A 22275-nucleotide genomic window follows, 5' to 3' on the forward strand; every position below is an offset into this window, starting at 1 on the left:
AACTTAAAAAAATACAAGCAATGTAATTATTGTTGTTGTTTTGTACTCGATAGAACGTTCTACCTCCTGTTACTATTGATAAATGTGGATGTTAATAACTGGCAACCAATATTGTACAATCGCAATAAAGTCACGAGATGTTCAATTGACTCTTTTATTAGAACAAGTTACACGTTTCGGGATTACACCCATCTTCAGACATCACAAACTTCAACAGCAATACTGTACAATCCCCATGAAGTCACGAGATGTTCAATTGACTCTTTTTTTAGAACAAGTTACTCGTTTAGGGGTTACACCCATCTTCAGACATCACAAACTTCAACAGCATAGCGTATACACAAGACTGCTTGTGTCGCAGTTATAGTCATATGTTATTGGACACTTCCTTTGAGTTGTGAAGGCTGTACGCCTGATTGGTTAGGAACAAGTTGAAGTTTGTGCTGTCTGAAGATGGGTGTGATCCCTAAACGCGTAACATGTTCTAATAAAAGAGCCAAATGAAGAACTCATGACTTATTGCGATTGTACAGCGTTGGTTGCCAATTATTGACATAAAAATGATCGCAGGCCTCAGAAAAGATTTTATGTCCTGTATATCAAATGTGGAAGTTGTTTATGAATAACAGACACTTGTTTTGTATAATTTTCGCGAAGTATTGGAGTAACGTTTGATATATTTTTGTTTTTGCTTTTTTAATTATACGTTTTTGGTGAGAAAACTGCGTATTCTAGCGCTATATGATAAATCTGTATTGTTTTCCTTTTTTATTGTAACATTTCTCTCTTGCACGGAACAATACAAAATCTGAATTAAACATTGACCATTTCAATCTTGTTATAAATACTGTTTAGTTTTAAGTAGCAGACAGGAGGATAACTATGTAGAACAAATATATTCCATAGGTTATCCGGTTCTTAACAATCCTCACTCAGTTTCTAGGTGGTTGACCGCTTCCGATTTTCAGGGGATTCCAGCAAATCAATTATCGCATGCGTAAAGAAAGCGATCGTTATGAGGTAACGCCCGTTAGATATGCAATAAGCCTACCGTACAGGTAACGCTGGCAGAACTTCAGCTGACTGAAACTACTAAGATAACTACCACGGTCTACGCTTATTTATGATAGCCTACGGTAGTTTTACAATTCTACCAACAAATGTAAGCCTTATCAAAAAGTCCAAGTATCGGCCGAGCCCGATGGGTTGTGGTGGCAGTACGTGTGCCCTGGCAGTACCTCGGCGAGGCAGAGTGTGGATCACGGCGCCTTGGCCTCTGGCTCGGCCCCGTGCTTCTGCTTCTGCCTCGCAAAATTGGGTGGCCGCTGACCACTGGTATCGATTGCCGCGCCACGCCGCGGTTGCGACCCAGGCCGGTGAGCGCGGCCCGCGTGTCTGCGGCTTTCGCGCCGTCTCTGCAGCGAGTCTCACAGTGTCTGCACGCTCCTCTCCTCGTGTACGCCTAAGCTCTCCCGCTCCTAAGACGCCTCAGTTGTCACGAAGTTCACCAGTGAATGATTTCCCGAAGATCTAAAGTGTGGACGAGAATTAATTGCCTATTGAAAATTCTTATAGTCTTTTTTAATACTTAACTAATAATCCTCCGGCGTTATCAACTACACTACTGGCCATTACAATTGCTACACCAAGAAGAAACGCAGATCACAACCGGGTATTCATTGGACAAATAAATTATACTAGGACTGACATGTGATTGCATTTTTACTTAATTTGAGTGCACAGATCCTGAGAAATCAGTACCCAGAACAACCACCTCTGGCCACCATTGCCCAGACGTTTGCAGTTGGTGGGAGATCTGGAGAATGTACTGGCCAGGGCAGCAGTCGAACATTTTCTGTATCCAGAAAGGCCCGTACAGGACCTGCAACATGTGGTCGTTCGTTATCCTGCTGAAATGTAGCGTTTCGCAGGGATCGAATGGAGGGTTATAGCAACGGGTCGTAACACATCTGAAATGTAACGTCCACTGTTCAAAGTGCCGTCAATGGGAACAAGAGGTGACCGAGACATGTAACCAATGGCACCCCATACCATCACGCCGGGCGATATGCCAGGATGGCGATGACGAATACACGCTTCCAATGTGCGTTCATCGCGATGTCTCCAAACACGGATGCGACCATCATGATGCTGTAAACAGAACCTGGATTCATCCGAGAAAATGACGTTTAGCCATTCGTGCACCCAGGTTCCTCGTTGAGTACACCATCGCAGGCGCTCCTGTCTGTGATGCAGCCTCAGGGGTAACCGCAGCCCTGGTCTCCGAGCTGATAGTCCATGCTGCTGCAAACGTCGTCGAAGTGTTCGTGCAGATGGTTGTTGTCTTGCAAACGTCCCCATCTGTGGACTCAGGGATCTAGACGTGGATGCACGATCCGTTACAGCCATGCGGATAAGATGCCTGTCATCTCGACAGCTAGTGATACGAGGTCGTTGGGATCCAGCACGGCGTTCCGTATTACACTCCTGAACCCACCGATTCCATATTCTGCTGTCATTGGATCTCGACCAACGCGTGCAGCAATGTCGCGATACGATAAACCGCAATCGCGATAGGCTGCGATCCGACCTTTATCAAAGTCGGAAACGTGATGGTACGCTTTTCTCCTCCTTACACGAGGCATCACAACAACGTTTCACAGGGCAACGCCGGTTGATTGCTGTTTGTGTATGACAAATCGGTTGGAAACTTTCCTCATGTCAGCACGTTTTAGGTGTCGCCACCGGCGCCAACCTTGTGTGAATGCTCTGAAAAGCTAATCATTTGCATATCACAGAATCTTCTTCTTGTCGGTTAAATTTCGCGTCTGTGGCACGTCGTCTTCGTGGTGTAGCAATTTTAATGGTCAATAGTGTAATTTTCTTTTTTCTTCTTCTTCCTTCTGCTAGTTTTCTACGCCATGCAGTATCTCTCGCATCGAAGTTTCCATCTCCTTTTATCTTGCCAATCTTTTTCTTGCGTGGCCTTGTCCTTCATCGTAAGCCTCACTCTATTGTTCCAATGAAGCCACGTCGTTCTCTTGTTCTTTGTTGTGAACGTCCCTCTTGCCTTATTGGGGAACGTCATCTTCCCTCTGACATTCTTCTAAGATGTCCATACCATGTTAGCCGTTTATTTACAATTATGTCTACAATATCCTTTGTAACTCCCATTTCTTCTCAGAGGACTTCATTTCTTATATTACCTCTTCTTATTACTTCACAACTTCGTCTCCAAAACTCCATTTCGCAGCGTGGGGTAGCCGCGCGGTCTATGGGCGTCCTCACGCTGCCCTCCCGGCGTCTTGTCAAGATTCACGCTGCCTCCCCGTCGGAGGTTCGATTTCACCCTCAGGCATGGGTGTGTGTGTTGTCTTTAGCGTAAGTTAGTTTTTGTTTGAATATTAAAAAATTTCGCAAGCAATTTGTAATTGAGACCTACTTCTTCCCAACATTTTAATCTCTGTACTACTAATCGACTAAATCGGGACGCCATTCCCCTTGCAGGTTGTCTGACTAATAGATTCCAGAGACAAGAAAAATTTGACTTCCAACATTTAGCCTGATTACAGACCGAGATTAAATGCTTAAAATGCTGTCACAACCTACTAATAAAGAGATGTATAGCCCTCTGTAAAAAGTTTGACGCTATCTGACCAGTACTACATTGTCAATGCAGCGTCACTGACGGAGGGCGAATGCCCGGACTTTATACATCCGGTATTTGGTAGTGAGAGCACTTAGCGACTCCCAACAAACTTTTCCCATAATTTCAAACCTTTTCTCGCTGACCGCCCCCCACAAATTCATGAAAGGAGTAAAGTTCATCGCTTACTAAGTCTTCGCTGTTCATGCAGTAAAACTAAAGCAGTACACATGACGAGAAAGAGATTTGCACTCTGCAGCGGAGTGTGCGCTGATATGAAACTTCCTGGAAGATTAAAACTGTGTGCCGGACAGAGACTTGAACTCGGGACCTTTGCCTTTCGCTGGCAAGTGCTCTACCGCCTTTTTTTACTTGTTATTTTTTTTTTGCTTTTTAAAAATCTTATTACTAGACAGTTACACTACTGATTAGCTTTTTTTTTTTGATTTTGATGAGTTTGGTCGTTGCGGACGTCACATGACATCCTGTCAACCGGTCAAGTTCGTTTTGTTGATCCTTCCACTCAGTTTTTTTATTACAGAGGCCAACCAGCTCTCTGACCGAACACGCTGAGAAATCGTGCCGGCTACCGCTTGAGCTACCCAAGCACGACTCACGCCGCGTCCTCACAGCTTCACTCCACACCGATTATCCCCCTCTCCCTCTATCCTCTCCATCACTCCCTGTCACTCCTCTTCTGGATAACGATCTAAAGACAATTTCCAGTTTACTGTTAATGTTAACGATCTAAAGATTATTGACTAGTAACTAAAACATGTAAGCAATTTTAAAAACTAATTTATTACTGAAATTACAGCAACTAAAAAAGTTTAATAGATTTTTTGGAAACTGCTAACTGGGTGAACTTGGAGATAGCATCCCTCCACTGTTCTCCATACCTACAAAACTGTGGTCTGACCCATCCTCTCGTATGCAGTGCAGCATGGACATCCGCTCCATCTAAGTTGTAGATGTTCCTCGAAATCCTTAAACGTCACGCACTACACCATGCTTTGTGCGTCCGTGTGTCCTCACCCTGATGGATCTCCCAACATCTCATTAAATTCCATAAATTCTCGTATATCCTTTCTTACACTATGCCAAATCTAGGTTCCGATAGCCCCATTGTTTCCTCTCTGATCAGCAGCTCCGCTGCGATGGCGCGCTTCTACCAGCAAATCCCACTACCACTGCACACGCTCCATCAAAATAATGAAATCTCAGCCGACTCCCTCCCTGTTCAGATATTTATCCGTCCTACAAACTGTAAATATTCCTCCCCTCCTATCCCACTCCACACCGATTATCCCCCTGTCCCTCTATCCTCTCCATCACTCCCTGTCCCCCTTCTTCTTGATAACACTCTCCTACTCACTCACCAGACACGTTCCTCACCTGTCTTCCGACATCCACCCCCCCCCCCAACATCCACCTTCATCTTCATTGTTTCCCACGCAGTGGATGCCTATATTTTAATCCCTAACCTTCTTCCCTACAGAATGCATTTCCCTATATAAATCGTAAAACTAATATAAAAACAAACATTTTATTTATATTTATATTTATATTAGTCCTACGATTTTTAATTTAAATAACAACGGAAATCAACAGTTCTAAAGATTTATGTAAGAATTTTCAAACTATTTACTTTTTGAGTATACCGCTGAATGCCAATTCTGCCCTGCCCGTATGGGGCGAATTGTTTGAAACATCAATAAATAAAAAAGTACACTTGACGACGAGAAGATAAAATGATTAAAATTCATTACGTTCTGTACATAAACTACAAAAGTCAAGCAAACATAAAATGAATAAGGAGCTTAGGTGAACACTCAAACTGAACGCACTGACATGTTGAGCATGGTCGAATATTTTATGGTTAACAGTTAAAGACGAAATCATCATCGCTTTGGTGGCTATTTTCTCTTCAATAGTCCCAGTATTTTCAATTTCTTCCAGGAATCATTCATCACAAGATATAATGGAGAATATCGCTTTTTGCCTTGTCTCATACAAAGGTCGACAGTGCCGATGCAAAATGTAGCGCCATCTCACTAGATTCTCAATGAGCGACACCTTCTAATGGCATCTGTCAGTGGAAAAGAAATCTTATAACCACTGACAATAAAAGTTCTTTCTAAACACTAGTTAAATGTAACGCACTGCCATGTGTACTTTTTTAAGCATGGGCAGACGCTTGTGAAACTAAAATGCCATGTTGATAATTTACACCAACCAACACCAAAGTATTACAGTCTAGGGACCATCGCATGAGGCAGCGGTACTATAAAACCAATAATAAAAGGAGACGAAACGTTTCCATTTCCTTCAATAATAGAAGTTAATGATATTTTAGGATAAAATATTCAAATATATGAACTAAGAAAAAAAGCAAATTTTTTTAATGCACTAGCTAACGCCACAGCCTGTGAAGGTGATCTGTACGAAGAACTGCAATCTTAACGTGTTGCACCACACAGCCTTCACGTTTTTTTCTTTTTTTTTACCATAAACGATTTAAAATTCGACAAGACTGCTGCCGGAACAGTCAAAGATCTTTCTTGAAATCTATTAATTTAAGACATCTAGCCTATCATTGGGAATTTTGATGTGCTGAAATTCTGCTGTGAGTGAAACGTAACACACAGACAAATGGAAATAAATAATGCAAATTTTGTGTCATGGGAATTAAATACGTATCTCCAATGAAATTGTGACTTCTTTATTGAGAAAACAGTTTTTCATATAATGTTGAAATATTATTGATCTGTCAACTAATTTAAACCTTCTGACGATCCTCTAACAGTAAATAACATACCAACCTGCTCGTTGTACAAGAATTCGTAAGTTCGACTTAAATAATAGAGTCCTCCAACGAATATGGTAACTACGCTTCATTGCACCTCACTTGACGTAACAGACATTACCACCAAAGCTACGCCGTTTGGCAAGGTACGTAGTACCGGCGATCGTGACAGTAGCTAACAAAAGACAATATTATTTCAGTAGCGGTGTCTGAGCATTTCTTTGAAGGTATTGGTACTGTTGGTAGTTACCTTGGTAAGGTACGTAAATGCCGATATATACTGTAAATTGAATGTCTGAGGAGCAGCAGTCGTTGAGACTGGTTTTTAAGTTTGAAAGGGATGTGTACTGACTGAAACTGCCATTGAAAACAAATAAAGCTATGATCTACACGGTGTTACTTAATTTGTAAATAGCAGATGATGTATGAAACTATGAATATCAGAGAACGAGTTCTCTGACCAACACACCGCGACAAAAATCTACGCGATATCACTTTGTTGAATTCTGTTGCTTATCTACTTATTTATAAAAAAATGGTGAGCAAGCAGTTATTTAAAAATAAATGTATGAACTCAAGTATGGCAACTAAATATTTTATGCTGGATTTGAGCTAATGGGGCAGTTTGTACACAAGAGGCGAAATTAGCATCTCTTTCCGGACTTCATCATTTTTATTCCCACGATTTCTCACAGGACGGTCGTTTCTCATGCCCAGCACTCAATTTACCTTCGAAAAATGCTGTCTATTAGGACCTCTACGTCTACCTTGTAATAATTTCTAGTCTTCCTTTCTTCTTTTCCCTGTCATAGTAGGGAAAATCACAGGGAAAAGTCTGTTCAAGAAGAGAAATCTTTCTCATTTCTGTAATCTTACTCACCTGAATCTACTTAAAGAAGCATTCATTATCTATACTTTCGAAAATTCTGCTGCTGTGATAATCTGTTATTATGAGCGAGAATACACGAGGAAATATTGTTATATCTTTAGACACAACTGAACCATCCCTATGACATCAATTTTTAAAATCAGTTTCAGCAATATATCTGAAATACGGAGTCCCAACTTATTACCTTAACGCTTTAGCGTGCCCAGTGCAATATTATCACACACTGAGCGTTAATTTGTCATGTTCTCATTCGCTTACAGAAAAAAAAAATGTATAAAGTCCATAGCACTGCCAAAGTACTTCCTTCCAGCCCCTGGAGCATATAAAAGAACAGCGAACTATTAAGGACCTACTGCTTTTGACACTAAATAACCATATTCTTATGGTGTGGTGTGGTTCTCTGCATTCTACTGAAGGAGCTCTTCAAGCTTTTACAGCTTATCACTTGTCTTACCTTTGACGGGTACACATAAATCCCCGGCACAATATTCATTGTAGTAATAATAATAATAATAGTAATAATAATGATACTCCCTATTACCTGTCATTCCACAATAACTGCTGGATAATTAGACATCTGTGCTTCATTCGTTATGGTACCCAGCGATTCACATAAACGTAACCTTTAAACATTTTATAAAGCCTCTAACCCAACCCCCCGTTGGTCGTATTCTCGTAGAACACATCCCAGAACTTGACTATCCACCTTAGAGGATTCATGGGTACGGAGCCGTTAATTCTAATAACGATAAATAAAATAAACTGCAAGGACTTTTTTGTTCCGTGATCGATTTTGAGTCTCACCCACTTCCATATCGTTTTCGGTACCCCTTTGACGGGTACACATAAATCCCGGCCCAATATTCATTATAGTAATAATAATAATAATAATAGTAATAACAAAGATACTCCCCATTACCTGTCATTCCACAATAACTGCTGGACAATTAGACATCTGTGCTTCATTCGTTATGGTTCCCAGCGATTCACATAAACGTAACCTTTAAACATTTTATAAAGCCTCTAACCCATCCTCCGTTAGGTCGTATTCTCGTAGAACACATCACAGAACTTGACTATCCACCTAAGAGGATTCATGGGTGCGGAGCCGTTAATTCTAATAACGATAAATAAAATAAACTGCAAGGACTTTTTTGTTCCGTGATCAATTTTGAGTCTCACCCACTTCCATATCGTTTTCATTACAGTTAAAGGTAGCTTCTCCGTTCTGTTCCCTGATCATTCCGTTTATTATTATGTCTCTCCCAGTATATCTAAACATTAATTTCTTTGTTGCTCCATGAGCTATCCTCTACCTTCGATTACCTTTTTAATTACAAGTCAATGTCTCACAGCCACATTACGTACTGCTAATATGCACTGGCTGTTAAGCTTTCTGCCGGCCGGTGTGGCCAAGCGGTTAAAGGCGCTACAGTCTGGAACCGCGTGACCGCTACGGTTGCAGGTTCGAATCCTGCCTCGGGCATGGATGTGTGTGATGTCCTTAGGTTAGTTAGGTTTAAGTAGTTCTAAGTTCTAGGGGACTGATGACCTTAGAAGTTAAGTCCCATAATGCTCAGAGCCATTTGAACCATTTGTTAAGCTTTCTATTTCAGGCAGAAATACTGGTTCATTTTAGAAAACCCTGCTTAGTTATCGAAATTAGTTTCAAGCGAATTTCATTCATTTACTGTCTGAGTAGAGGGAAAACAAGGCTCTTTAAAAGTTACATCATGAATTTTTGTCTGAGATTTCATAGCCAGACTAACGAAGAGAAATGGAGAAATCGGTTATCAAACTGACCAGTTTTGTTGGGACATAACTGTGTGAAAATTATCTTGGTAATAAAGAAGTTGTATTTAGTGACCTGAAGAAATTTGAAATACTTCATGAGCAGCTTTGCTAGCTATAGAAATTTTCTCCTCTTTATTCGTCTATATACTCCCAATACTAATGGAATCGATATTTAAATATATTGTATTTAATGCCTGCCGAGCAAAACTTGAAAATAAAAGATAAATTCTGAAAAAGAAAAGGTTAAGTATTTTGGGAATTGATTCATATAAAAGAGAAAAAATTGACTCGATCTTGAATGAATGCGCTAAATCACGTACATCAAACGAGGTTCCGATTAAGAATTTAAAATTAAATGTTTAAGACCTTGAGTTCTAGAGCACATCTGTCTCGTGGTCTCCTTATACCCTTAACGTGTGAGCGTTCCAGCTGCTGCATGTGATGTCGAACATAATTCAAAAGTGCATCAATTGTTTCTCTATCTTTTCTTTTTTTCCTTTAGGACAAAGTTTCAAAGTTTTTACTCTCGTGATTCTGTTTGCAGTTTTGGTTTTGAGCCGCGATAAGTAACGGGAACTTGTTAATCCGGTATAAATATATGTTCTGAACAGATAATGCTCTTTTCTGAAGTATTTAGCACGCTACCCTTGGTAGTAGTCAGATGATGATAGAAAAGAGGGGTGGAGGCTATGTTTATCTGTTTGCCTTTGTCTATGAAGATAAAACAATGGATCTAGAAGTATACCTTTGATTTTTTGCCCATAATGAAATGCATCACATTTTGTATAATCTCTGTGACTATTGAACACTGAATGGATTTTATTTTGCTGTTTTTACTGTTTCTCATTTAACACATTTTGTTTATCTTCAAATTATTTGTGTATGTTTAAAGTGAAAAATAGTAATAGAATTTCATAGTGCTAATATTATGAAGATTGAGGATTTAGATGCATATCAATAAGCAGTGAGCTTCGACATAACAATGGAAGGACGGGGTTAATTATGAAAAGTTGGCTGTCTGCCGATGGACGGGAAAAATCATAACTGCGACAAATAGACTGTTTACGGATGTATTGTGGGGTGTAGAAAATATGGACAAATTGTATTTATATTAAATGCACCCTGGATTAATTTTCCACACAGTATCATAAAAATTACGTGTGAGTAGCGCAATCATCTATTAACGGGACTTTTTTAGAGTCACGACGTGGACTGCCATGTTAAAATTATGGTGTGCCGATGAGTCTGTTATCGTGAACTAATTTATATCATAGAGGAATATGAAAGCAATGTCTGTAAAAGGGCAGATTTACTGACTGAACTGGTTTTAAATTCGCTTCTATACTCCGACTTGTGTATCCTGTATGCAAAAACTACAATATTCGACCAGGTTTCTTTATGATTATGATACACAGAAACATTCGTGAACGCTACATCGTTCAGTACGCGTCTAGTTTATTCTGTATCGCCGACCACCAGCTCTTCCACCAACAAGGAGTCGGTAAGCATCTTTTACTGCATCTTCTTAGTATAGTCTTCAAGAGGAGAATTATTTAACAAGGATCACAATTACTGAAATATGTTTGTGGGCCACGAGCGTGGGACGAAGACTAGCGTTTCTCAAAGCTAAGTTTCTATCGCCAAAGATTAGAACTGTTAGGAAGGTTCATTTCGCGACTAACTTATCTGAAATTAATTATCGTTGCTGAAGCTACACGCATGATTAGTCATTGTTGTTATCCACTTCAGGAACTAGTCACTCTTGACTTTTTGCAGTAACTAGAAATGTCCTTTTTTATTTTGATCTGTTTTGTGTCAACATATAAAAATTGTCATTAACGGTGTTTGTGAGTGTTGTTCTTTCTGTTGTATGTATGGGGAGATTCTGCAGCTGCGTTTGAATTGTTAGTAAAACATGTGCGTCGTAAGATTTTCGCCATTACGGTATTCATCTTCGACCAATCAGAGCAGAGTGGATAGATATTCATTGGTAAAACTTTACATAGTGGCAAAGCTTTAATTTCGACAGTAGCGTGCTGAAAAAGTTGGTTTACTCTATACGAACTTATTATATTGCATCATTCCAGAGCCACTATCTTCTTGCGACGATGCTTTGTTAGTATATCATATTTACGTGTGACGCACTTTGTGCTCGCTTCATTGAGGCGTAATGAAATTTCTTCTCTTTTTTTAACGCCACTCGCCAGATTCCGTCTTTATTTATCGTATGAAATTACATTTTATCGTATTTTTCCGTGAATACTGTCTTTATTAGTCAGAAGATAAGTTAGGCGACATTCTGTTTCGCTAAATGTACCAAACAATGTAAAGAAGAGAAAAAGTGAGACATCTCAAATGGTATATAAGCGCTGGCGAATTTACCATTTTCTTTAATGAACACCTTCCTGAAGCTAACGGTATTACAAGAGGTGCCAAGTATTTACTTACTTACAGCAAAGATTTATTATATTAAGTGTGCAGCAAAAGCTAGTAAACGCATATTAATTTCGCAGTTGTTGCCATTCACCGATAGGAAAAAGTGAAACATGTTTGTAATTACACTGACTCACATAGAATTAACGATGAAATGTTGCCTTGGCCGCCGTGCTGTATAGTCCTAAAGAAAGTCATTTTGATCAATGAATTGTAACTTAACATTTAGCATCTGGCCCCAGTATAATTACAAACAGTTGCGTTAAAGCTGTTAGGTACATATTAATTTCTAAGGAAAACATGCAAATATTTCGAAATTACTTTTTTTACTTTCGTTATTGACCTTATCTACCATGCCTGACAAAATTAACATTAAAATTATTTACTTTACTTATCTTCATTATGACAAGTTTACTTTCAGTTATCGTCATTGCTATAAATAAAATGTAGATCTAAGTCATTTCTACAGTGATGCGTGTTCAGATAACGTGTGACGTCCTGAGATACACTCTGAAGTACATGTGCTGTTATGATAGTGATAAGTTATCCAACAGTATAATTCGAATCTGATAATCTTATCCATACAAGGTGGTACTAATTAGATCATGTCTGTTCTGATGGCGAATAATTTCGGACCCAGTTTTGTGATGTATGTATTTTCTATCACTAAGATAGAAACTACTCAGTTATGTTGCTTGTTGAAGATGCAATGTCCCGTTAACAGAGCTTAGCTAATTTTGGAAATATATAGGTTAATTGTTAAGCTGTATGTAATTCAAAGCAATTTTTAGTTTTTCCTTTCCAAATACTGTATTGATTACCATAACAACATGAGTGATTAGTCTACATTGTTGTTAACTAATTGGACGCCAGGATATTTCCTTGTGAATAGCGTTAAGTTCTTTAATTGTATTCGTTTCTAACGTCTTCATCAGCTATAATTAATTAACGGATGATAAGCATCACCACTTTATTGACTAACGGAAATAGTGTTTGTGATATTAAAACGACGAATTAGGTAACGTAGAACAGTGAAAAATATGCAGGTCTGTAAACAGATTTTTTTACTCGACCCATGAGAAGAGGAAAGGAAGACACGAGACGAAAATATACAAAGGTACTTTTTTCCGACAGTCATCTTTTTGCTGTTACCACAATTACGAAGCTACATGCCTTAACCAGTAAAACACTTTTCAAAAAGAGTTACTGAAAGAAATCTAAAACGATTTTGTTAAGTGAAGCCGGAATAGCAGAAGTCTATAAACAATTGAAAGCATGGCAACGTTTTGTAAACAACTCTTTCACAATATTAGGAGGTAATGAGGCTTAATAACAGCGCCATTCTTTTAAATTTCGTTCCTAATAGCTCATAAATTTCAATAATAGGCTTACGGGATTCTGATTGCTCTTGTCCAATTCGTCGTCAACATTTGAACAAATTACAGTTTGTAAACAAAACCAGTTGCCTACCATAAACGTTTTGTCGTATGTACAATGGCGCTTGTACTGTGATATTTTTAATGCTGTTGTTAGGTTGACTTTGTTTTCGAAAGGTTGGTAAACATTCAAAGCGGGCCCGTTTAGAGGAAAATCAAGTGACCTTATACACAGTCGCTGATATGGAACGGAATGCGAGCGTCAAATAAACCGCTAAAAGCGGCCCAATCCGTGTCTGAAATTACTTTGTGTTTAATGAAATGAACGTGTTGTTGGCAAAGAACCTGAAGTCATCATAATGCAATATACGGGCTTTCAAGTGAGGCATCTTCAGCTACCGCCTCTTCATTCACGGTTTATACGATTACAGTTCTCTATGACAGCTCTGCCCCCCTTTATACATATGAAATTTGGGACTTAGCTGCTACCCGTTACTGATACGGGCTGACTGATACCTGTTTCCCATGTCAACTAAGTAAAAATGTACAGTTAAAGTTACTGGGAACAGTTAAACGTTTAAATTTAAGGTTGATATTTAGTCAACCATATTAAATCTATGCTTCGTTGACAAATTTCCGAAAGTGGGAGAAGTATTAAGTTCCTATTGTTATTCTGTTTTTAACGCATATTTATAGCCACTATTTTACGTAGCCCCACGAAATTTTTGACTTTTATTCTGTACACTGCACATCGTTTACTTATAACAACTGAATTATAACAACTGTATGTCATGAAGCCATGGAAGACCTTGTCCGTGTCAGGAACAAGCTATCGGAGGCCAACCTCGTCGTCATCGCCAGTTGACTGATGTCAGTGGTGCTCTGATATCTTCTTTCTATCAACCAGTTTAATGAGACAGTATATTACGTCATGCAATAGTCTAGTAATTTATTAATTAACCGCTGATTATACTGAGATCTTGCATGTGAGGTATTCCAGATTCGTTACCTGTCGCACTGGACTCTTCTGTAGCATATCAGAGGGTGTTCTGAAAAGTAATGCCTCCATATTTTTTATGTGAAAACTCTTAAAGGTTTTTAAATAACCCAACTTCGTTAACATTCTATGTCTTTATTCTTTACGTCTACATATTTATTTGTCAACGTAGTGACCTTGGCGATGAACGCGGTTTTCCCAACCAGAGAGACGTTTGTTGATCCCGTCACTGAGGAAAGTCTTACAACGTTGACGGAATCATAGCCTCACGTCTGCTTCATCACTGTCCCCGTTGATGGCTGTAAGTTTTGGAAACAGATGAAAATCGGATGGACCGAGTCGGGATTGTATTGAGGATAACCGATGACATTGAACTCCAGGCTTCCGATTATTGCCGATATAGCAGCGCCCGTGTGTGGTCTGATATGGCATTGTCATGCTGGAAGAGAGGATGCCCCATGTATGGAGTAACTCTTTCTGCTGCTAGAAATTCGATTGTAGCATGTTGTTCCTCACGCACCAACGTTGTTATTTTATACACAGCCACGTTACACGCTACAATTTGGAGCCTTTTAGCGGCAGAGGGATGCAACTTGAGATACCTCAGCAGATATTGAGAACAAAATAAATGATTTGGAGGGCATTATTTTTTAGACCGTCGTTGTATGTTTCCAAAAATTACTGAGTGTAGAAGTGCAAATTTTGTTACTATTGACAGTCCACAGTCATCATAGTTTAAACCTAAGAATAACGTAGGAAGAAGTCCTCTGAACTTTATCACTCAAATTGGATAGCGCAATAAAACGCATAAAACGTAATCCAAGAATGTCAACCGTGAGAAACTAGATCTCAACTTCAGGCAAATCGATTAGAGTAAGCTGGTTACATATTTAACACAACGAAACAAAAATTACAGAAGAACAGCGGTTGTCCGTATAATTTTTTCATCATTTTCTTTGGGCCTTTGCCCCATTGCAACTCGGGGTCAGCCTTGCGACTACGGATTTGGCGATGTTAGTGTCTGAGTGAGACGGGATGCCCTTCCTGTCACCACCCGTACCCCCCGGAACGGAGTCAGTGTACCCCAGCTGTCTCGTCTTGTGTAAGCCATGAGACAGAGCCAGCGTTCTTCAGATGTCTGCGAGTCGTGTAACTAAGGCGGGACGTGGGGACCAGCCCAGTATTCATCTAGTGGGATGTGGAAAACAACAGCGGTTGTACATAATCGTATTTAAATGCGGGCGACTTGGGAACAGGGAAATAGAGTCGGGGTGTCTTATGCTGCTCTAGTGACTTAGCCTTACAGTTATATGAGCTAGAAATTCCTCAACATAATATTTATTAAACCGTTCTGGCTACAATTAAAATAATTCAGCGATTTTTGGCAGAACGCATGGGGCCCATTAATTCAACGTTATTACTTAGTACTGGCAGATTGACTATGGTACAATCAGGTAATCCTGGCACTAGTACTACTTTTGCCACATTTTAACTTAAATTCACTTAGTGAAATATTACTACTGTGTTTCGCAATAATTTCATTTTAAATTTAAAATCTTTTCATCGCCAATTACTACTTTCGGGCATTGCTCATAAGAAAATGTACTCCACAATTGAATATTGCGTCTGTTTTTATGTAGGGCTAACTTTTCTTTCCTCTCTACCTGCAGGGTTCCAACAACAAAACTTTCATTATTATAATCCCAAGACGACTTCTTTTTTTTAAAAAAAACAGGCACTTCTTTAAACAAGATAAGAATAATGGGAGATTAGAAATTGAATTTTCTTCGTCATCAGTGCAGCGTGTCAGCTCAGTATGGACTACTGGCAACATAAACAACGAACGCTGTTTAGGCTTGTTGTCGTATTGTTCTCCAGTTTTCCATAAAATCAAGATAAACACACGAGATTTCTTTTTCAGAAAAGAAACACGGAGTTGGCTTCACTTTGAAATTTCAGCTGTATGATGAGTAGTCGATAAAATATAAGACGGAGATTGCCTCTAATGTACTGCACAAACACATAAATTTACGTTGCTGTTAGAATAAGAAAATAATTCTTCAAATAAAGAACAACAGTTGTTTCCAGTGCGCAGCTGCATCTGATAGCAACAGCGAGTATCGCAGATATTTTTCCGTATTGCAAAAAAAAAAAAAAAACTTCAGAATGGTGCATTGTAACAAAATAAATTACTATTGGCGAGAAAACATCGAATGTTGCCACGGGTGCTGATGGTACGACGCTCGCACGCCTTTTTATATAGGCAGAATCGTTTTCTACCCGCCGTGTCATTCATTTGTCGTAAAACCCAAAGAAAAGTACTTAGAAATTCCCTTCACTTGCGGCTACGCTCTCTCCGTCGTACTAGAGGACCGTGTTACGAACTTGGTCGATTATAGCGTCATTATTGGACGATTTGTGGTTACGGGGCGCCCATCAGCGCTATAGACCTATTACGGCGTAAAGGGGATGAAAATCAACGAACTCTGAGCTATTCTGTGGGCACGGGCGTCAGACCAGAAGCCCGATCTACGGAACTTCTTGTATAGATTTATTTTTACATTTCAAATATCTTCAGCCCTGCGTAACGTTTACCTGTACTTCCTAAAGAGTTAGTTTGTAAGGACGAAACATTGTTTATTAATGACTTTAATTACAGATACTTTTGTAAGGACGAAACATTGTTTATTAATGACTTTAATTACAGATACTTTATTGCCACCTGGAGTTTCACGTGTGTTAGCAATTGATGAGAAATTCCGTTTAAAAGTGAATTTCTAGAATAAATAGAAGTAAAAGGGTACAGATTACAGAGACAATTGGTTGTTACACGTCTACGTAATTAAATGTAAGTAGAGGAGAGGGAGGGGAAAGGGGGTCCATAGTTAAGAGGACCTTGAAATGCGATATCATGATATTAGATGAACGTGAGAAAATTACTCAAATAAGAAAAGAATGTTTCTTATGTATAAGTATCTTCTGTGTATATGTATCTTATGTCATTTTATTTTTTGGAATGTTACTGTTCGATAATTGTATGCAAGATGTGTTTTGTTTAAGAGTCCTGATATTGAAGGAAAATGGCATTTATGAGGATTTTAGTCTCGCTTTTAGATCTAAAGATGATGATACCGGTGTCTAACTAGAGAAACTTCCAGTAATAGTGTGTCTAACCTGATATACACAGTTACATGATATACCTGTCCCTCAAAAAATGAGAGTTGGCATTGTTTTTGACTGAAGAAATACGTACTCATCTGAAACTTGTTGTGTATAACACATTCATAAAATAACAGAAACTCGTTTGGTTGGAGCTAACTGTAAAACAAAATTTTTCAGAAAATGTTTTAGTATTTGAAACCATCTCAGGAGAAGTTTGCACTGAGTATTCCTTAACAAATGTGTAGAGAATACGACAGTTTTTTGGTAGTGACACGAGTGAATAAAACAGAAAGCGCGTGTTTTTTAAAAGCGGTATGAGACAGGAGAATGATTACTAAATTAATGTCAGCAAAAAAACTGAGTATCCGAGCCTATGTTTCTATAATTACGATTGCTCCTTAGCGACTGGCTGCAGAATATCTTCCTGCTTTATAGTACAAGAGCGTGACGATGTGGCTAGCGTCGGTGATTTGGGTTGTTAGAACAAGTGAGTTTGCGGGCATTAAGATTCTCCTTTCAGTCACTTGCATGGAACAGACTCCTTCATGGAAGGTAGTGGAGCGTTACGTGTCTGAAATGATGAGTGTAGGCTAAGTTCGTGCAGTGGATGCACAGAACTGGATATAGTTTTCTGCATTTGAAACAAGAGAACGGTGTTACTTGGAGTACTCCTCAGCAATAATCTAGACACTCCATCTTCGTAGGTTTCAAATGCTGTTTCAAGTATGGGAACATTTCATAAATATCTATGAGAAAGGGAAGTGAAAACTGTACACTTCTGTAGTTGCTGTTGGGAGTTTTGTTTCATATCGCCTTCTCAGCAACTGACTGCGCATTTGTGGTGTGAGAGTGTGATTAGATGCACAGAGATGATGATTCGGGATTTTCGATCAGTTTTGTTACATCAAAAGTAACGTCTCTTCTTTCCGTTAGGTGTCATGGACTGCTTCCTTTACGTAGCAATGGCACACCGTCATGTAGCTGAATGATAAGCATATTTTTGTGCAAAATAGGCACAATGAGTAGTGGTGACCGCGTCAACAGTAACGAACCTGAAAGTGAGAGTGGTGAGTGGCCGATAGGACTTGTGGCTGGAGGCATCCGCCATGGGCGTGCCCCAGAAGTCGTTCCGGAAGACGTCGGGCAGCGGCGTCAGACCCAGAACGTCCTTGTTGCGCGTCACCGCCGGGATGTCGTCGTGTACGAAGTCTCCGCCGAGCGCGTTCGCGTAGGAGGCTAGCGCGACGGCAGCGACGGCCGCGTAGCCCTTGGCGCCGGGAGAGGCAGGGGCCGAGGCGGGGGCGGCAACGGGGGCCGGCTGGTGCAGGGGGGCGGGCGCCGAGGCCCGCGGGTGCCGCCGGGGGTGGCAGCCCCCGCCGCCTCGCATGGCGCGGCCTGGGCGCGCACTGGTCGCCGCGGCTCGCCTCGCCTCGGCTCGGATCGGCTCGGCTCGGCACCGACGTCGCCGTCGCCGTCGGCGTCGCGCACTGCCCAGCTGCGGACTGCGGCCCGCGGACTCCGGCGCTGCCGCTTATAGCGGGACGCGGGCCGAGCCAGGCCGCGGAGGGCCGGCGCCACGGAGCATGCGCCGCGGCGCTCCCACTGCCGAGGCGGCCGCGGTGCCCGGCAGTCTAGCCGCGCCTCCGCCGGCGAAACCACGCCGACCGGCGGCTCGCACTGGTCGTGCGGCGTGCTGCGAACACACACAATCCCCCAGTAGAACCTGCCACTCGCGACCATAGTGACGGCCTTCTCTGGTCAGCAGGAAAGTTCGATATGAGTCATCAATTCTGGCCAGTGACGTAATTTTAATGCCTGATATCACACACATTTCGTGCATATATTCACAGTCTTGCTTTTAGCTACCGATGCCAACGAATTTGCAGAAATAAATTAAATAAAAATAAAAAGTAAAATAACTGGTCGTAATGACACTGAACAGAACCTTAGCCCGAGGCGTAAGACGGATTGGAGGGTAACAGTTGGGTTGTGAGTTGGCGGAGCGAACGAATTTGATGCTAAAGAAAACATGGTGTAGTGACAAACTGATCTGTATCTTAGCCCTTTCGAAAAAATCGTCAGTGACGTCACGTTACAGTCTCAATATAACATGTGGCATTTGTCACATGTTTCGTAACTGACTGGTCAAAGCCGACGAACATACCTTTATATCTAGTCTCCAGGAACGGTTGGCTTGATTTCTTGTATATCTTCAGGGTTGCGTTATTGTGGTGCATCAAATATTTTCTTTCCTCACGTTTCGGGAAGTAGGTCATCTTTAGAAGTTACTCTGGTTCCGGGGAAGTCGATGGTACTAGGCACGTCTCTGAAGTCATCCACTGCAGTTCACGATGGAACGTCAGGAACGAGGATAAAAACCGTACAAGGATAAAAACCATACAGAGAGGAAGATTCAGCAGCAGTATCAGTCAAAAGTTCGAACAGGAGATTGTGACCACTTCACGAATTAGGAAGCTGCTTAATTCGATGCTGTTCATTTATTAAGCTCCGATTGGTTCCATTATGAAAACCACACTGAAATCGACAATGTTTTGTATTGTAGTCTTCTTTTGATAACCAATTTATTTGCCAAAATCGCGATGTTAGGACAATTACTGGATTCCCAATTTTGGCAATACGTGTTGCCCTCTTCAGATATATGAAAAGAAAATATGCGGAAGTTAGAGCCTCACAATAAAAATATTGTATGTAAGAGAGTGGGGCGTACGGCCGCTGTGACAGAGCGGTTCTAGGCGCTCCAGTCGGGAACCGCGCTGCTGCTACAGTCGCAGGTTCGAATCCTGCCTCGCGCATGTATGTGTGTGATGTCTTTAGGTTAGTTTGGTTTAAGTAGTTCTAAGTCTAGGGAATTGATGACCTCAGATGTTAAGTCCCATAGTGATTAAAGCCATTTGAACCATTTTTTAGGGAGGGGCGTATGTACAACAGCACAGCGATAATAATTACATACCCATAACACCGGGCAGGAGAAGTTACATCACACAGTGCTTACAAAACCACGTGAAAGAGTGGTGTTCAGGTTACATCACACAATGCTTACACCTCTCTCTGACAGACTTAGGTAAGCACTGTATGATGTAACTACCACTGCCCAGTTTTATGAGTATGTAATTTTTGTCACTGTACTGTTGTGTATGCCTTATTACATTTTTATTTTTGCTTTAAGCCTGTAACCACGTCATATTTTCTTTTTGTCGATCTGAGTTTGGAAATACATTTTGCTGCAGCTAATAATCCAGTACTAGTGTTAACATAGCTATCCTAGCTAATAAATTAGCCTTCAAAAGAAGACTACAATACAAAATTATAGACAGCCTCCTGCATTGATCGGTCGTATCAGGTAACCACAAAAATATTTTACTTGCAACATTTAACTACAACTTCCGGTTCCTTTTCTACAATAATAGCCGATCCGACGTAGACATTTGGCCAAGCGCTGTACCAACTTTGCCGGCCGCTTGTTCTAGCGGTTCTAGGCACTTCAGTCCGGAACTGCGCGGCTGCTACGGTCGCAGGTTCGAATCCTGCCTCGGGCATGGATCTGTGTGATGTCCTTAGGTTGGTTAGGTGTAAATAGTTCTAATTCTAGGGGAATGATGACCACAGATGTTAAGTCCCATAGTGCTTAGAGCCATTTTTTTGTACCAATTTTCCGATAACTTCGTCATAGTAAGCAGGCACATGTGTTTTCCGCCACGTCTCTTCGCCAGTGTGCAGCTCGTTGTGTCAAAAAGTTGTCGCCATAGCCTGTTGTTTACGTGAGCAGAGGGAGTTAAATCCGGCCTGTATGGTGGGTGCTCAAACACTCCCATCGGAAACCCTGCAGGTATATCTTCATTACTCTGCAATGCGCGGACGAGAGTTACCATCCAGAAGGAAGTGCATGACAGTTAGGTTATGTGGGAGGTCATGAAATCAGGCGGGATCTCCCAGCAGGCACTTATACTCGGCGGTAAACCCTACTTTCCAGGCAACTTTACATTCTCACTGTCCGCTCAGTAATGAAAAGCGCGATTTGAGTCTATCAAGGGTATATTAGAGACAGTGACCAACACATCTAAGGACCGATGACCCTAGCACTCTGGTCCCTTCAATCCCACAAACCAACCAACCAACCAACACATCTGTGGAAATCTTCAGAGGAATTTCTTTGTGGTTTCTTTCCCACGACCGATCGGGCCTTAATAAAAACGTGGCTCTCGTTCCATAGATGATTCGAAAGATTTTTTATTGAAATCATGCAGAACGAGTGAGTTTACAGGATAGTATACATAATGAGTTTATTCTCATGGCTAGACACTGATCTTTTACGAGATTCTAAATTTAATATTAAAGATTATATTATTTTTCAGTCCTGTTCAGACTTAAAATTAGGTTACCTCTTGTTTTCACAGGCTGCTCGTTATTAAATAAAACTTCTTCTGTGTAATATATTTAAAATTTTCTTTACTGTCTTTCCGCCATTTTGTGTTACTTGTACAATTGGTACAACGACCAAAATTTTTGTCGAAGGATACTGAACTCCCTTTGCAGTAACTGACAGCTTTAATAAGGAGCAACAAAGTTGGAACATTCTATTCTGTTTAGTGGCTCCTTGCTACGTGCTGCATCAGCTGTTGGTATGACCACTTGTTATAGATAACTGAATATAGTGTCTTTTTTCAAAATTAAGGGAGAGGTTGTTTTCAGAGTACCACCTAACACCACTTTGAAAAATATTAACAAATTCTTCTGTGACTTTCTCTCCAACAAGGTTTTCTTGTACTATTAACATCAGCTAATTGGACGCGCCCCCAGCTCTGCTTCAGGTCACTAAATAACTAAATATCTCAGATTTTCCCTCCATGACTTATTAAATGGAATTCACAACTAGTATAAACGCCTGAAAGCATAGAGCTAAAGCACTTTCAGTAAGTACTTTACAGTCGTGTTACGGACATGATCCATCCTCAGAATTTGATACCATCTACTGCGTCAAGCTATAACTCCACCAACTATGAATTATTACCTGACACAGACACTTGGGATTATTAGGTTGTGAGTCCACGAAGATGAAGGGGATAGTAAACTGACTGCTGGAGTAGACAGGGTAAGCTCCGAGTGTTACTGTACTATACAGCATGTTCATTTTAACTGCAGACGTTGAAATAT

At 40.6% G+C, this 22275-nt stretch overlaps 1 protein-coding gene across 1 annotated transcript in view; it reads right to left on the reverse strand.

The window, feature by feature from the left end:
* LOC126095534 (protein O-mannosyl-transferase TMTC1-like) overlaps positions 1–18843 on the reverse strand; it is a 161676-nt gene extending 142833 nt beyond the window's left edge. The window contains exons 1-2 of the mRNA XM_049910316.1: positions 18607–18843; positions 18156–18370 (exon numbers count right to left, since the gene is read on the reverse strand). Coding sequence (XP_049766273.1) covers positions 18156–18370; positions 18607–18843 — 452 coding nt within the window. The remainder of the gene's footprint in view (positions 1–18155; positions 18371–18606) is intronic.
* Positions 18844–22275: the final 3432 nt, after the last annotated feature.

The sequence above is a fragment of the Schistocerca cancellata genome, chromosome 8, assembly GCF_023864275.1.
Source record: "Schistocerca cancellata isolate TAMUIC-IGC-003103 chromosome 8, iqSchCanc2.1, whole genome shotgun sequence".
NCBI lineage: Eukaryota > Metazoa > Arthropoda > Insecta > Orthoptera > Acrididae > Schistocerca > Schistocerca cancellata.